This window comes from Choloepus didactylus, chromosome 16, assembly GCF_015220235.1.
Source record: "Choloepus didactylus isolate mChoDid1 chromosome 16, mChoDid1.pri, whole genome shotgun sequence".
Lineage (NCBI taxonomy): Eukaryota > Metazoa > Chordata > Mammalia > Pilosa > Megalonychidae > Choloepus > Choloepus didactylus.
In genome coordinates this window covers 85,865,876-85,884,262 of record NC_051322.1, presented here as the reverse complement: position 1 = coordinate 85,884,262, position 18,387 = coordinate 85,865,876, and the positions used below count along the sequence as shown (strand labels likewise).

Sequence of the window (18,387 nt, the reverse complement as noted above, 5' to 3'; positions counted from 1 at the left end):
ACCCCATCCCCAGCCTCCCTCACCTGGCCCCACTGCCCCTCTGGATGCCCCTGCACTCCCATGGGGCCTCCTCCTGTTTTTGCTGCCCTGGTGGGTGGGTACTGTGGCCTCCAGGCATAGAGCAGGTGGGTTCCCTGGGGCAGTAGCCACCCTGCTTCCATGGCACCCACTCTGGCCCCCCAGTCCCTGACCGAGGTCCCCAGCCTCAGAGGCTGTGACAATGGATTATGACTTTAAAGTGAAGCTGAGCAGTGAGCAGGAGTGGGTTGAGGACCTGTTTGAATTCAAGGGCTGCAAAGTTGGCTGAGGCACTTATGGTCACATCTACAAAGCCAAGAGGAAAGATGGGAAAGATGATAAAAACTATGCTTTAAAACAAATAGAAGGAACCTAGATTTCTCTGTTGGCATGTAGAGACATAGCATTACTTTGAGAACTTAAGCATCCAAACCTCATCTTTCTTCAAAAGGTGTTTCTGTCTGATGCTGATAGGAAAATTTGGCTTCTGTTTGACTACCCTGAACATGACCTTTGGCATATAATCAAGTTTCACAGACCTTCTAAATCAAACAAGAAGCCGGTTCAGTTACCCCAGGGAATGGTGAAGTCACTATTATGTCAGATCTTTTATGGGACTTGCTACCTGCATGCTAACAGTGTTTTGCACAGGGATTTGAAACCTGCTAATATTTTAGTTATGGGTAAATGTCCTGAGTGAGGAAGAGTAAAAATTGCTGACATGGGCTTTGCTCAATTATTTAATTCACCTTTGATGCCTTTAGTAGATTTGGATCCATTAGTGGTAACATTCTGGTACTGAGTCCCAGAACTGCTTCTTGGAGCAAGACATTATACCAAAGCTATTAGTGTTTGGACTGTAGGGTGTATGTTTGCAGAACTACTAACATCAGACCCAATATTTTGGTGTTGACAAGATGACATCAAAACTAGTAATCCTTATCACCATGACCAGCTGGACAGAATATTCAATGTAATGGGATTTCCTGCAGATAAAGATTGGGAAGATACAAAAAAGATGCCTTAACATTCAACACTAATGAAAGATTTCAGAAGAAATACATATACTAACAGCAGCATTATTAAGTATATGGAAAAACGTAGTTAAACCAGATAGAAAGCATTCCACTTGCAGCAGAATTTGCTTACGATGGACCCAATAAAGCAAATTACCTCAGAACAGGTTATGCAGGATCCCTTTTTCTTACAAGACCCATTTCATACATCAAACGTTTTTTACCAGTTGTCAAATTCCTTACCCAAAATGAGAATTTTTAACAGAAGAAGAACCTGATGACAAAGGAGAAAAAAAGAACCACCACCAGCAGCAGGGCAATAATCATACTAATGGAACTGGTCTCCCAGGGAATCAAGAAGGCAGTCACATGCAGGGACCCCCATTGAAATAAGTGAGAATTGTTCCTCCTACCACTACCTCAGGTGGACTCATCATGACCTCAGACTATCAGTGTTCCAATCCACATGCTGCCTATCCCAACCCTGGACCAAGCAGATCACAGCCACAGAGAAGCATCAGATATTCAACCACCTCTCTGCAGCCTCCACAGTATTCACATCAGATGCATCAGTACTGAGCTGCATCGGAAGAATGGCAGTGCACTGTTGCTAATGCTGCAATCTGGTCAAGAAGGTCACTGCAGACACCTGGCATAACCTGAGTATGTACTGTACAACCACATGTTCAGAATGTCCAGTAGCCAAGTTCCACCACTTTTCACAGATTGGGGTAGTGGCTTCCAAGTTGTACCTAATTTTGGATTAGACTTTAAAAAAAGTGCTAGCACAGTTTGTGTTGTGGATGTGCTACTTCCATAGTTTACTTAACATGGTTCAGACTGACCAATGAAGTTTTTTCAGTGACAGTCTGTAGCAATAGAAGCTGTGAAATGTGCTAGGGGTAAGCAGTTGTCATTGTATGTGGTGAATTCTTTCAGTATAACATTATCTGACCAATCGTATATACACACACACACAAAATGCTTAACAGATACTTGAAAATTATAGTATATGTTAACTCAAAATAACCAAGACTCAAAATGAGATTATATTGATACACCTTTCTTTGTTTACATCTTATCTGTGGGTTGATTAATCTTCCACATTAATTAATGTTTTTTTGAACAAGAAAATTGCTTGGATTTTTTGGAAATTTCAAAAAGCCACCTAATTTTTCCAGAAAGATTTCAAAACTCCCAAGGAATAATTTGTAACTTATTAGTTTGTTTTTATTTTTAATCTATGACTTGACTGGTATTAAGGCTTCTATTTGATAGTAATTAAGTATGTTGCCATTGATATAAATCTGGTTTAGCAAGCAAACTAAAATGATTGTCATAGACAGTGTTTTAATTTAACTGTTGGTGTTGCTGATTTGTGAGCATGCTTTAAGATGAAAAAAAGCATCAATGATAACTTCCTTAAAAAGGTGCAGCATCCAATACAGATATTTTGTCCTGATTTTAAAGCAGGTTGATACAGTGCTACTAAAATCTCATTCAGTTAATTTTCTTTTTTTAAAACCTGTTCACATGTTGCTTAGGGTGCCCTTACTTCAGTAAAGGAGAAGGAGTAGAAGAGCCTTTAGAATTTTTGAGGGAAAAATCTACAACATACAATGTACTGTATCAGACTATTTTACATGAATGACATAAGTATTCTAAATAAAAAAATTGAACATTGTTAAAAACAAGGTGTTATGTAATAAATTTATTTTTCATAAATCAAAAAAAAAACAACCAGATGAATACTTTGAAAACTTAAATTCACCTAATTTAAAACTTCTCAATGACTTTCAATTCACTTAGAATAATATAAAATATTTATTGTGACTGCACTATCTGTTTCTACTGATTTTCAAGTTCCCACATAACCCAGTTACACATGTCTCCATTATGTCTCCCCTTAAAAACAACAAAACTAAGTTCTTTTCTACCTGACAGCATTTTCAACAAATGCACAACTGCCTGGAATCCTAGAATGTTTTTCCTCAGATTTATTATATAGTTGGTTCCTTCTCATCCTTTAGATTTTAATTCAACTGTTACCCTCTCAGAAAATACATTCCTTAATATTTTAAGCAAAATCATTTTCTCAGGTTGTAACAATGTGTATTCTTGTTTGATTCACTTTTTGAATCTATCATAATATGAAATTATTTTGTTTATATGTTTCTTTACCAGATTTTTGTTTCCCCCCATCTATGGAACCAAATATCAATGACATGAGGAAAAAGTGATTTATCTGAAGCATGCACATTGTCTGACATTGAGTAAGAATTCAACAGATATTTGGTAAATAAATAAAGAGCATGATTCAATGAAATCAACAGTGAGAATGATGTTTGGTGTCAGAAAAAAAGTTGGTATCAGATACTCAACAGATTTAGGAGTTCTTTTGGTCGAATTTCTCTGATTCTTTTTTTTTTTTTGCTCTCATTTCATTCTATTTCCTACATAGAATCATTTTCTATTTTTTTCTTTCTATTCTATCCTTTCTAGAAGAAGAGAAAACAAAAACTACTCTGGGCTTTTAAACTTCACGCATTTATGAAGATGTAGTCTTGGCTCACTAGAATTTAGCTACAAATTTAAAAATGTGAAACAATGAGAGGACTTCTTTGGAAACCCTGGAACTATCAATTGTGCTGGCAAGAGACTCTGTTTAGTTAGGTTCAGGTGACCATCTTTAAAATAAGCAACTCTTGGAAAGTATTTGTGCATATTATAATACCACACTGACTTCTGGCATATATATATATATATATATATATATATATATATATATATATATAATAAAATTATAGAGAGACTATAAAATAAGGATGTTTACTATTATTAAAATATCAAAGACATTAAATTTTAAAAATTGAGATACATTAAGGCCAGATATGGTTTATAAATTTAAAAAATAAAAATATGAAATTTTATAATATAAAGTGTTTAAAAATAAAACACAGTGGAAAATACAAGGAGTGAACAGAAGGGAAAAATCATAGCAAAGGAGGAAAATTAAGTAGTATATAATAAATCATAGTGGGAGAAAATTATAGAAAAGATAACATTTCAGAGATATCATTTTTAAAAAGCTGTAAAATAAGTAACCAAAAGAATAGGTAAGATAAACCTCCATGTGTTCTTGTCTGTGTAAATAAAATGGAAAATAAGAAAAAGTGAAGACATGGATGATAGAATTAATAAGGTAAATTTTATCTGGATAGAATAAAGAGAATGAAGCAACGTTGTGGGTAGAATAATCTATTATTGAGATACAGCAAGAAATCTCAGATGAAGAAATCATAAGGAGCCACATATGATTTCTCAAGTCTTTTCCACTCAATGCAGGAGACATAAGAAATTGAATGTGGTTTCAATGTTTGTAAACTAATAACATAGTCATAATTTTATAAGATTGTGAGGAAATAAACATTCCCCAAATGATGCATTATGCTGGATCATATCCATAATTTGCTTTTCTCTTCCCAAATGATTGCAACATTTATCAAATTTAGCAGCTTGAGTCTAATAAATGAGTTAAACTATTGCATAGTTGGAAGATATCTCAAAAAGGAGTTGTCCCTGCCATCTAAATATGGTCTTAGAAAATAATTCCTTTAAGTTAGTAACCACTTCTTTTCTTGCCCAAACAGATGATTTTCCAAACGTTTACATGGCCCTTGAAAACTTCACCTGTGTGACTGAGTTTATCCTCATTGGTGTCTCAGAGTGCCCAGAGCTCCAGATTCCCCTCTTCCTGGTCTTCCTGGTGATCTATGGGCTGACAGTGGCAGGGAACCTGGGCATCATCACCCTCACCAGTGTTGATCCTAGACTTCAAACCCCCATGTATTTTTTCCTCCAACATTTAGCTATCATCAATCTTGGCAATTCTACCATAATTGCCCCTAAAATGCTGATTAATTTCTTGGTAAAGAAGAAAACCACCTCCTATTATGAATGTGCCACCCAACTGGGTGGTTTCCTGCTTTTCATTGTGGCTGAGATTTTCATGCTAGCTGTGATGGCTTATGACCGCTATGTGGCCATTTGTAATCCCCTGCTCTACATGGTTGTGGTATCTCGACGGATCTGCCTTTTACTAGTATCTCTCACATACTTCTATAGCTTTTCTACAGCTACTGTGGTTTCATCTTGTGTATTCTCTGTGTCTTATTGTTCTTCCAATATAATCAATCATTTTTACTGTGATAATGTTCCTCTGTTAGCCATATCCTGCTCTGATACTTATTTCCCAGAAACAGTAGTTTTTATTGCTTCATCTACTAATTTGCTTTTCTCCATTACCATAGTTTTAGTATCCTATCTCAACATTGTCTTGTCCATTCTAAGGATGCATTCATCAGAGGGAAGGAAAAAAGCCATTTCCACCTGTACTTCACATATGATGGCAGTCACAGTTTTCTATGGGACACTGCTATTCATGTATTTGCAACCTCAAACAAACCATTCATTAGATACTGATAAAATAGCCTCAGTGTTTTATACCCTGGTCATACCCATGTTGAATCCCCTAATCTACAGCCTGCGGAATAAGGATGTGAAGGCTGCCTTAAAGAGACTCCTGAAAAAGCCATGTTCTTCCTTTAAATCAATGTCATTTTAGAACTCTACAAGTAAATGAAGAGATGGTTGAGATAGGTTGCCATTAGGTCACCAAAAGACAAAGTTAAGGAGCTAACTTACAGAGTTGCAAGTGATCCTAGGAATTAAAAGAGGCTAGGCATTTAAGAAAATCAAATGAGAATAGTAAGTTGAAATTCTTGGAGCTCTGCTGTTAATAAACAAATAGGGTATTCGCTAATTTTCCCAGGAATAAGCATGTAGCCAGTTTTGAAATAAATATTTCTAGGCATCAAAGGAGACATTAGTTAAAAAATCAAATAAGTTTGAATAGCGCAACAAAATATGGATGAGAATATAAACCAATCTTATTGTTTGGCTTCCTTCTTACCTTATATCTATGAAGGGTTGGGTATAGTAAATCACTAAATTTCAAGATCTGTAATAAAAATTGCTGAAATCTTGTTTCAGCTAAGTTAGCCAAATTCAACCAATAAGTATATTTAAAATAAAACTCCCTAAATCTATCAATGTTTTTGAAAGGAAAAATTTAACCTATGGAATTTATATCCTGAATTCTAAGAAATGGAATATGATAGAAATTATTTTATTTCAATTAATAGAATTTATGCATTTTTATGAAAGACACAGGGCATCATCAGTTTACGCAGCTTCATGCTGGATATCACTTGATTAATAAATCTAGCAGATTTTGAAAAGATTTTCATTTCTCTCTGCTGTTAGTATCAGTCTTATTTTGTAGGTGTAAAGAATGTGCAGGATTGTGGTAATCTTAGACAGTTAATGGACTCTATTCAGGAATGTTCCTCAGGTGATAAAAGGAAAAATTTACTCTCAATAACAATTTTGTTCTGTTTTTGGATATTTTGTGATGAGTGAGTGTACATGAAAATCTATTTTATGATTTTGATTATATAGAGGTAGCCAGGCTATAACTCAGAAATAACATTAGAATCACTAGATAAAAGTTAATAAATCATATATTTAATAAGCTCCAGGGGTAATTATAATATTGGCAAATAGCAAAGACTCTCTTTTTGTAAATTGAAAACAATAATACTGAGTAAATGATTATTTAAAAAAATTAAGTTGCTTAAATCATGAGAATGAGAAAGGTATTACAAGCTTCACTCAGTAATTTTACTGTCACTTTGGAGAAAATTTGTTTAGTAGATGATATTCATATTGTGCCAAAGATTATCCAACATAATTTATTCACAAAATGAAAACCATATCTATGAAGAGATCTTAGCCTTAAAACCTTAACCAATGAATTCATAAGGATAAATAATAATAAAAACAACCTAACATCCTGTGCATCCAAGTGATATAAACCATGGATTATGCACCATCACTATGAAATATTAGTGACAAAAAACTTAATCTAAATACAATCACATTTCAGTCCTTACTTTTACTTTATAGGCAATACAGCATGTAGAAGAACCATGTAAACATATAGAAATAATGTCAATACATTTTAGGGGATAGTATATCTGACCCCTTCCAAAAGTTGATAGCATTGAGAATATTTTATCACCAGTATAATTAGTATTATGGAAATCTCCTAAAGAAAGAGTAAATGAATTTTTTCAATAGATTTTTGTAGAAAGACAGAAAGATAGGAAGGAAGGAAGGGAGGGAGAGAGGAAAGGAGAGAAGGAGGCAGGAAAAAGAAAGAGAAGAAACATGAATGATCATATATAAAAAATACATCTTCGTGGCAAATGCAGTCATTTTAATTGTGGCAATAAATTAGGCATTTCTACTTCAGGAAGTAACATTGCTGTTTATTTCTTCTGAGGTAGAAAGTAATATGAAGTTTTATAAAGAAGGAGTTTTGGTTCTTGAGATCAATGCTGAAATATTAAAGAAGTGAAACTAAATGATGTTTGCTAATTTCTTTCCAATGCTCCAGCATATATCTCTAATCTCTCTCTCTCTCTGTTTCTACACAGAGACACACACACACACCCATACACAGTGGATTTTCATAATTGTTGAATTGATGGTGCTAGTAAATGGATTACAGTTGTGTTGCCATTTCTATTTTCTTTCATGCATAAAAGTATTCACAACAAAAGTTGACAAATACATGTAGAAAATTTAGAAAGCTGTATTTGATAAAGTAGCAATGCAAAATCCATTATATATCCAGGTGAAATAGGTTAAAACAAGTAATGCCTTTAAAAATATTTGACAATACAAACAAGAAAACCATGACAGATTATTTTTTCTTCTATTTTGAAGGTAACTTTAAAAGAAAAATAGAATATTTCTGTTGTATGTCCCAATGAGACATGGAAAAGCCTGAACACTGTGTTACAAAGTAGAACCAGAGGTAAATTGAGATAGCAATTTTTCAAACTTTCTTAATAAGGGAAACATAGAAGAGGTTTGACAATTAAGTATAAAGATTATATTGTAATGAGATAAAAAGAAACTGCCCCCAGCTCTACATCTCAGCACCTGAATTCCCATTGGCCAGATTGTGTGCTCATGAAACAAATGTAGATGGAAAAAGGATGTAATAGTAACTTTTTCAGCTTTTATTTTTCCTCATTATTGTATCATTGTTTCTAAATCACTTCTTCAATTATTTATTTATCATTTCAGATTACATTTTGAATATCTACTATGACAGACAAGAATTTAGCAAACATACACCATCTCTTTCAGTCAAATCAAAATAGAGTCATAGAACTAATTTGATTTCTTTTTAATATTCATTTAAGCATCATTAGTCACAAAAACACTTGGATGATTTTTCTATAACTAGGTATGACTTACATATTGCAACAGTCATCTCTGAAGTCTGAGAAAGACTGACCAACAGTACTTACTTTTTTTTTTTACTTACCCATAAAAGCAAGGATGTAGAGTATGATTACATTTATTCTGTTTTTTATTAAGGTAGATGTGTAACTATTTTAAAAATGTGACAGTTGGCTTATTTACCAAAAATCCTCATATGATTCTCTAATATTAAAGGTCACAGAGCTATAAAAGAACAACAAGCAAAACCTTAGATTCCTCTGGAGGCTAGATAGACAACATGAATTGTGTCACATAGCCCAGTGTAGGGAAGTAATGTTGACTAAGAGAAACAAAAGTGCATACCCCATTTGCAAACATGAAACTTCTAGCTTCATTTTATTTTACTCTGCGTGGCTCAGACAAAAGATATTCCTACACAGATGTTGTCAACAACATACCACTGAGACTATTTTGTAGAATCTATGTGCTCATGGGTTCAAATACTAATTTTTATTCTATATGACATAAAATAAAGACTACCTATTGTAATATAATTGCTTGTTGACTAAAGTACAATGGAGTTTACAATGTTGTGAGTCACAGATATTAAGAAATTCTGTTCATAGATAGTTATTAATGAATGTCGCATAGCAGCAAACTCCAATCCCATCCTTCCATTAAAGAAGGAATTAAACTGTCAAAAACTGTCATAGAGAATCAAGATTTTGGAATTTAGGAATCTAGAAAAAATATCTAGTATTCATATAAATGCTTAATAAAGAAAGAAACTGAAATTTTGGTTAAAGAATGCTGTGGCATTTCAACTTACTGGTCTTGTTCCCCACTTCCTAGCTAGCCAAGGGGGTGTTGGTTCACCCTCCTGGGGCTTCCTGATGGTTCCAGGGGAAATATCTATCCTATTCGCTAATAACTGTGGTAGTGTGTGCTGATCTGTTTGGTAGATCCCTGAGGGATCAGCCCAGAGGCTTGCATTTGTTTCACCCATCTCAGGGCTTTCTAAGGGCTATCATGTCCACCTCACTAGCATCTGTCAAAAATACTTAAATATACTCACTGAAGTGACCTGCAGGAAGGGATAATAGGCAGCTCAAACAGCAGAGGAAAGCCTGGAAAGGAGGAGGCTGTGGATGAATTCATGGGGTATAATCAAGTAAAAAAAATTGCAAATATTAGGGAATCTAGAAACCATACTTATTCACAGAACTAGGTGAAAGCTTGGAAAAGAGCTGAGAAGAAACTAAGGTTTTGCCCCTGAATGAGTTTTAGTGTCCATGAAGGAAAGAAGTGAAGATAAGGCAGATTTGTAAATGACCCGACTAAATGCTGAAGGAGTGCCTGAACAGACAATCTGCAAATATCAGCAATTTTATTTTCCTTTCCTTTGAGGAAATCTCTGTCAAAACATTAGCTGACCACTAAACTAATGGAAAGAACTCAAGTAACCCATATTAAAAATAAGACCCATATAAAAAATTTAAAAAACTGTTTTAAAAAGTCATTAAACAAACAACTTCAACACAAAACCTGGATAAGGAAGAATAATCTGATTTTGAGTTATCACATACTGGATTCAAATACTCAAATCCCCAGTTTTCAACAAAAAGTTATGAGACATGAAAAGAAACAAGAAAATATGGCCAATTCATGGGAAAGAAAATAAAGAGAAAGTATCTGTGAGGAAGCATAGATACTGGAATTCCTAGACAAAGAACTTAAGTCAGCTTCTTATGTATATTGAAAGAACCAAATGAAACCATGGAAAGTGAACTAAAGGAAACCAGGAGAACTATGTTTTACCAAATATAGAATATCATTAAAAAGAAATTATGAAAAGTAAACAAATAGAAAATTTAGAAATAATAAGGACTAGACTGAAACAAAAAATTCTCTAGTTGGGTTCAACAGCAGACTTGATAGGCAAAAGAATCACTGAACTTGAAAATAGGTCATTGGAAATTATTCTCTCAGAGGAGTAGAAAGAAAAGAATGAAGAAAAATAAACACTACCTGAGGCACATATGGCATACAAATATACCCCATCAACCATACCAACATAAGCCTAATGTGAGTCCATGAAAGAGAATAAGGGGAGTTAGGGGCAGAAAGAATATTTGAAGAGATAATGGCAGTGACCCAAATATGATGAAAGGCATAAAGCTGTACACTGAAGAAATGGACTGCAAGTAGGATCAATTTAAAGAGATCCTCTATGATATATATTGTAACTACTTAGGGAGATATATTTTGCATTTTCTATTTGTAGCTTTTGTTTTTCATATATATATGATTTAGAAGGCAAAGTATAAAATAATAATTTTAAGTCTATGTTAATGGGCATACACTATACAGATATGATTTGTGAAATTAACAAGGCTAAGCAGAGCTCTATAAGAGCAGTTTTTAGTATGCTACTGATGTTGAGTAGGTATTCAAACTTGATTATTATAAATTTAAAATATTAATTTCATGTTTTAGGGTAATCACAAAGAAGATTACTAAAACATATACAGAAAGGAAATTAAAATCACACACTAGAAACTCAATCACAAAGAAAACACTAATGGAGGGACTAAGGAAAAAAGTTAAGTATAGAGGAAAATGAGAAAGTGTGTTTTATATTCTTAACTTTGTTAAAAAATAATTGATTAAACCATCCAATTGAATGGTAGGGATTATCAGAATAGATTTAAAAATAGATACAACTATTTGCTGTCTGTATGACACTCATTTTAATTCCAAAGTCAAAAATAGGTAGAAAGTAAAAGGATGGGTAAAGACAGAAAATGAAAAAAATCTTTAACCTAACGAAGTTGTGGCTATGCAGATAACAGACAAGTTAAAAATTTTTTAAAGATACAAAAAAGCATATTTCATGTGGATTACAAAAACATATACATTTAAGAACAGATTTCAAAATACTTGGAGAAAAATTTGGCAGATTAAAGGGAGAAATAGACAGTTCTACAATAATATTCAGAGACATCAAAACACATTTTTGGGGGTTCACAATTCAGTACATAACAGGGTATAGATTCACACTGTCTTGTCACTGTAAAACCAGGCCAAAAGAGGAAATGAGAAGTCAAATCATTCCCCTGAGCCAACCCTCCATACCAATACAGCTTTCAAAACTAAAGTAAATGACAATTAATGTATTTTTACTATGAGAGATCAAGAAAAGTATGTATTTCAATACATTCATTTAATTATCAAAGTAATATTTGAGTAGAAGATAACAGAAAGAACACATTGAGCCACTTAATAAATAAATAGTGGTTAACACTACAATTTTAAGCCAAATAAATATTCCTGCAACAAAATTTTGCAGGGACACATCTTTGCTTAAACCTATAGTTGTACAGATTTTTATCTTAGTTCTGATCTCCTTTAGGTATTATTAGTTATTAAAATGATAATGTGATGGCATTTCAAAGACTCCTCCAAGTTTGGAAGTAAGATCCAGTGGCAGTCCTCTTTCTCATTAGATATTACAATGTGGTTGAGTCATATTGCACTAAACATTTAGTGTCACCTCCAATTAAAAGTGGTACCTTCTAAATGACATTGATCATTTGAATTATATTGGTGAATTTGGAAAATATATGAAATACACAGGGTACATTAAAAACAGTAAATGCAAGGATTGTAGAAAATATTGATGATACTCTTTCAATTTAAAGGCAAATGGAAAGCACTATGGAAATTTTGAGGTTAATTCTGAAACAAATCTGATTAACTACAAATAACAATATCATACTTGACTTCTTGGCTGTGGGTCCAATGAAAGGAAATAATCATGAAAATCTTAGGAATGTGGATATGGAATTTCTCCTCCTCAGAGGGTGCATGTTTGTACTATCAAGAGAATATCAATTGGTTAGAGAAGATTTGGATGTAGATGTGTAGCTTTCCTGAAAGACCATAATAAAGTTTTTTGAAACACCACACTAGTCCAGAAAATTCAGTTATCAATCAGATTGTTTATTTCTAAGTCACATAGATCTTGTACTAGAGAAAACAGGTTAAATGAAATATGGAGCTATAAAGTGCCACTGGAAATCTGAGTGATAATCCCTGTTTTAGTTTCTTAGACAACTGGATCAGGCACCATGAAATGGGTCAGAGTAAACAATAGGGATTTATCTGCTTATGGTTTGAGGCTGGGAAAAGGACAAATCAAGGCATCATGAAGGCAATGCTTTCTTCCCTAAGGCTAGTGTTCTGGGGCTGGCTGCTGGCAATCCTTGGCTCCTTTGTCACAAGTTCTCTCCCTTCACTTTGAGGTTCAACTTCTTGCCTCCTATGGCTTTCTCTGTCTTGGTCTGCATTTCACTCCACTTATAATGGACTCCAGGATAGGATTGTGATCCTTCTGATTGAGGTGAGCTATAACTTATTAACAGAAGTAACTTCATCAAAAGTTTCTACTTGTAGAGGGTTCACACCCAATGAATGGAATGGATATATAATTTTAAATTGTAAATCAGAATAGACCATAACCAAAGTGATTTAGATGATATTTTTGACATAGAGCTGATACTGAAATGGCTCAAGTTTTCTGGAATATTTAGATGGGGTGAACACATTTTGCATGTGGGAAGTACATGACTTTTTTAAGTTTCAGATGGTAGACTGTTATGCATTGGATTGTGTCCTCCAGAAAGGTAAGTTCAAGTCCTAAACCTGGTCCAGTGAATGCGATCTTATTTGGAAACAGGGCTTTTGATTTGTGATTAGTTTAAATGAGGCCAACTAGATTAGGTAGATCCTCATGTAGTATGACTGGTATCTGTATAAGCAGAGGGAATTTGGACACATTAAGAGGGGAACATGGATGGCTATACAATGTAGGCAGAAATTCAACTATAGAAGTCAAAGAAACTTTTGGATTGTCACCCATTGCCAGAACTCTGTACATTTCAGAGAAAGCATGGTCCTTCCAATACTTTGATTCAGATTTCTAACCTCTAAAATTGTGAGACAATAAATTTATGTTATTTAAGAGAACTAGTCTATGGTATTTTTTTTATCAGAGCCCTAGCAAATTAAGGCACTCATAAAATGATTTTTATACCACAATTGATGAAGGAGAAGGAGGAGAAGAGGAACGGGTATCATAGGCATAATAGTAAGTGTAAAAAACCATACACACCCCCAAAATTACACTGGTGAATACTATAATAAGACATATTTTGCATTAGTAAATACTACCAGTTTTCCAAAGTGATTTTACCAATATATAGTCACGTGATCAGTGCATGGTAGTCATGGGTGATCAATAGCCTTGTAATCGTTTAATATTTTCCATCACTTTTTTAGACTTTCTCAATGATGTGTATGGAAAACTTAGTGGTTTTCATTTGTGTTATCCTGATGCCAAATGAAATTGAAAGCCTGTTCATAAATTTAACAGATATTGAGATATTTTCTTTAGAAAAGTACTCATTCAAGTCTTATTCCCATCTTTACATTGTGCTCATGACAATTATTTATTGATTTGTAAAAGTTCTGTTTTTTATCCACATTGGAGTCTTTTGTCTAATATAAACTCTTGGTTATGTATGTCTGATATAAATACTGTTTGATGACCAGAATTTCTTAAAACAGCCTAATTAATCTTTCATATTCTTACATGAATACTAATTTTTGAGTTATGTTTTGAAAAGCATAAACTTTCTAATAACATGAATATGTTTACCTATATTTTACTCTAAAATCTTTATTGATTGAATTTTACATTTAGATCATCAATCCACCTGGAATTAATTCTGTATAGGATATGAGGAAGTGTTCTGATTCTGCTTTTTATCAAAATAGATACAAAAATTAACTAACACTATTATAGAAAAGATCATCCCATATCATTTGGGAAACAGTGATGCCTCTATTATGGCAGGTAAGTGTGGATCTGTTTTCTGGACTCACTCATGTTTTATAGGTCAGTCAGTTTATCCTTTGGAAAATAGCATGGATATATTAATCACTAGAGTTTTATAAATGATATCTGATAGTGTTGCTCTCACAACTTTGATACTAGTTTTTCTTTGTGACATGAGGTAGTGACCCAATTTCATTTTGTTTCCAAATGGATATCCATTTTTATGGCATAATTTGCTAAAGAGACTAGTCTTTCCCCATTGAATGGAGAATTCCTTCTTAAATTGAGTATGAGCCTTTCAATTCTTGACAGTTGTCACCCCTTCTTATACACAATAAACCAATTAATGTGTTGGTAAGATGTGGGTGGAGGTAAATGTTCTATAATCCTATAATAAGTCCTCAATATTTTAGGAAGACTGTGTCCTTGGACTGTGAACTTCACAAATGTTTATCACCCTTTTTCTCCCCCTAGAAGATACAGGAGGTCAAGAGGGACCTGGAGTTGGATGTTTGTGTTCCCCAAGGTAAGTTAAGCTCTTGTAAATCAAGGATGATTAGACTTAGATAAAATAGCATCACTTAAGGGAAGATATTTATCAAGAAAAGAATTTCCTGTGAATATCTTAAATTCTACTACTTTTCCCTTTCTACTTTGGCAGAGACACAAAGGAATTTTTTTCTGAGGGAGCCTGTTGGGGCTCCTGGAAGTAAAACTCAAAAAATGTGGTGGTCCTCCTAAAGCAGGGCCTCTAAGTTTCACTTTTTTTTTGGTTTTTGTTGTTTTTTTTAAATCTCTCAAGTTAGTCCACCCTCAATTTTCAGCAATTAGTCACATTAAGTACTTAAATTGTAATTCAAGGGAAATTTAACACATCCCCTTTGAGTACTCCCATCTGGTGTTGACTCCAGAGGATTGTCTATACTTAGAAATTTGGAACCAAAGTGAACACAGCAGAACAAGTAAGGTAGAAGGAGGAATGCTATGAAATGAGAATCTTTACATTATGTACCTTGCTCATTGGGAGTAACTTTGAGGAACGATAACAAATACAAAGTCATTTCTCATAGAGTGTAAAGGTAGAGATGGAAACTGAGCCAAATATCCCAGCATCCTAGGAATCTTCAAATATGGGCTACCTTTTCAGATTACGAAGCAGCTACATCCTGTAGTCAGTTGCAGTTCTTCATAACTACAATTTTGCCTTTCCTGATCCTCATGTAAACTCCATCAAAATCTCAAAATAAATCAAAATATTATCATGTAGTTACAGCATATTTTGGGCAGTTTCATAATAGGTCTAATGTAGACGTAATTGGCAAGTGAAAAGGAAAGAATTTTAAAATGGAATAAAATTCTAATTTGTTGGGCCAAAGAGTGCAGAAGGTGCATCTAGAGGCCTATGTGGATCTGAATGGGGAAGAGCACATGAAGCAAGTGAGTTAACCAGAGGGAAGTACTTCCAGGTATTTCAAAAGTAGATTTAGCTTTATAATGAGTGCAGTGGGATTGGTATGAAAAATGTGAAAATATATGAAGACATCAAATCCTGAAGACATCAATTCTAATTATAATAAGTGAAAATCAAGTTACAAAATGACTAAGAACAGCAATATATATACATCAGTGAATGTTTAATATGGTTATGTTTGAACATAGTTTATATGACACAGTTAATCTACATTTATAAAATTTTACACAAGAAGGGCTAAGTTTTTATTTGGAAAGATTCTAAGGTTTATTAGCTAAAAACATGCCATCTTCTTTTTTAGTTTCTGACCATAAAAATATGGACTAACAGCATTCTTTCAGTTTGATTCAATGCCAAAAATATACTTTATTGATAAACCAATTTTTCTCAATCAATTTTTTCTTTGCCTTTTTTACATCTTTTTCCTCAAACTGTAGAAGACAGGATTCAGCATGGTAATCACAGTGGTGTAAAATATAGACACTATCATATGTTCCAAAGCATAGCTGGAACTTGGCCTCATATACATGAAGAGGATTGTCCCATGGTAAATTGACACCCCAGTTAGGTGAGAGCCACAGGTGGAAAAGACTTTTTCCTCCCTTCAGTAGAACAAATCCTCAGAATGGCCAACACTATAAAACCATAAGACACTAAGACTATCAACATAGTAATTATCTCAACAGAGCCAACAAAGTAGAAGATTAGAAGCTGGTTGATATGAGTTTCAGAACAAGAAATATCAAGGAGTGGAGGGATGTCACAAAATACATGCCTAATTTCGTTGGAGGCACAGAAAGATAGGCTAAAAGTGGCCACTGTGTGTAATGTAGCATGTAAAATGCGACCAACATAGGGAGGAGTGATGTGGGGCACATAGACTCGGGGTGACATGTTAACTGAATACAGCAGTGGGTTGTAGATTGCTACATAGTAATCATAAGCCATTGCAGCCAAGAGAAAGCATTCTGTGGTCACAAAAGTAACAGCCAGAAACATCTGTATTGCACATCCAAGAAATGAAATGGCTTTATTCTCTGCCAGTAAATTGACCAATATTTTGAGAGTGACAACTGAAGAATAGCAGGCATCCAGGAATGACAACACACTCAGAAAATAGTACTTGGGGTTGTGGAGCTGGGAATCCCCAATGACCAACACCACCAGTCCCAAATTTCCTATCAGAATAGAAAGATAGATTGCTAGAAATAGGAAAAACAGGGAGATGTTCACCTCAATATTATCTGTGAAGCCTATCAAAATAAACATGGTGACCTCTGTCAAATTTTTCACCTGAATACTGCATGGCTCCAAATCTGATGGTAACACTGACATCTTGGTTTATATTGATAGGTCTGCAAGGCAATATGTGGAGAAATAGGGTTCTGCAAAAATTATATAACCATGTGTTTCTTAGAAGTGCAGGTGACAACCTAGGCAGTGATAGGACAGACATTGATGAAGGAGTGGGGCCAACATGGATGCATTTCCCAGTATAAATAAAAGAAAGACATGGTTTCATTCATTTGTTGCTTAAATTTCTCATGGTAAAAAGGAAAAAGATAAAAACAGCCTGAATTTAATGGATTACTTTATGTTAAATATTCTACTCCTTTTTCTTATATCATTTAAAAATTCTCAAAAAACAATGAATATCAGGATTTTGGCATCCAAAAATATACAGTGGATGGTAGCACCTTGAGTATTAGTTTGATAATTGCTACAATGTGCATGGAAAGCTTTTCCTAAATCATCATGATTATAAATGGGGAACATATACATTTACTTCAAAAGGTTGTGTTATCATTTTCATTTGTCTCTATGTATTTAGCAATTTCTCTTTCTATTTCTTCTTTACTGATTCTTCAAGAGTATGTTGTTTAACCTCCAAATATTTTTGAATTTTCTGAGTCTCTGATGGTTATTGACTTCTAATTTTATTCCATTGTGATCTGAGAATGTGATTTGAATAATTTCAATTTTTTTGAATTTATGGATGCTAGTTTATGACCCCGCATATGATCTATTCTGGAGAAAGTTCTGTGAGCACTAGAGAAGAATGTGTATCTTGGTGATTTGGGATGAAATGTTCCATATGTGTCTATTAATTCAAATTCATTTATCAGATTGCAGCAAAGGTGGTATTGAGGGGGATATTTATTTGTAACTCTAAATGTGTATATTAAAAAGGAAGAAAGAGCTAAAATCAAAGAACTAATGGACCAACTGAAGAAACTACAAAATGAACAGCAAACTAATCATAAACCAAGTAGAAGGAACAAAATAACAAGGATTAAAGCAGAAATAAATGGCATAGTGAATGAAAAAACAATAGAGAGAATAAATAACACCAAAAGTTGTTACTTTGAGAAGGTAGATTGACAAGCTCCTAGCTAGACTGACAAAATCAAAAAGAGAGAAGACCCAAATAAACAAAATAATGAATGAGAGGGCAACATTACTGTGGATCTGGAAGAAATTAAAAAAAAAAAAAGTAAGAGGATTATTTGAACAATTATATTTGTTTGCTGGGTTATAGTCTATTTGCTTGGGGTAGAGTACAAACATGTTGGAAGCAATGTAGTTATTTTAGGTTTTTCTTTTCCTTATTCCTTTGTTTTGAT

The 18,387-nt window shown here is 33.8% G+C and overlaps 1 protein-coding gene and 2 pseudogenes across 1 annotated transcript; 2 read left to right on the top strand and 1 right to left on the bottom strand.

The window, feature by feature from the left end:
- Positions 1–220: 220 nt before the first annotated feature.
- LOC119511685 lies at positions 221–1,613 on the top strand (annotated as a pseudogene).
- Positions 1,614–4,704: 3,091 nt separating this feature from the next.
- On the top strand, positions 4,705–5,658 carry LOC119511424 (olfactory receptor 8J3-like). The gene has a single exon (XM_037805796.1). It carries the CDS (start codon positions 4,705–4,707, stop codon positions 5,656–5,658), a length of 954 nt encoding a protein of 317 aa, XP_037661724.1.
- A 10,452-nt stretch (positions 5,659–16,110) lies between these two features.
- LOC119511423 lies at positions 16,111–17,098 on the bottom strand (annotated as a pseudogene).
- Positions 17,099–18,387: the final 1,289 nt, after the last annotated feature.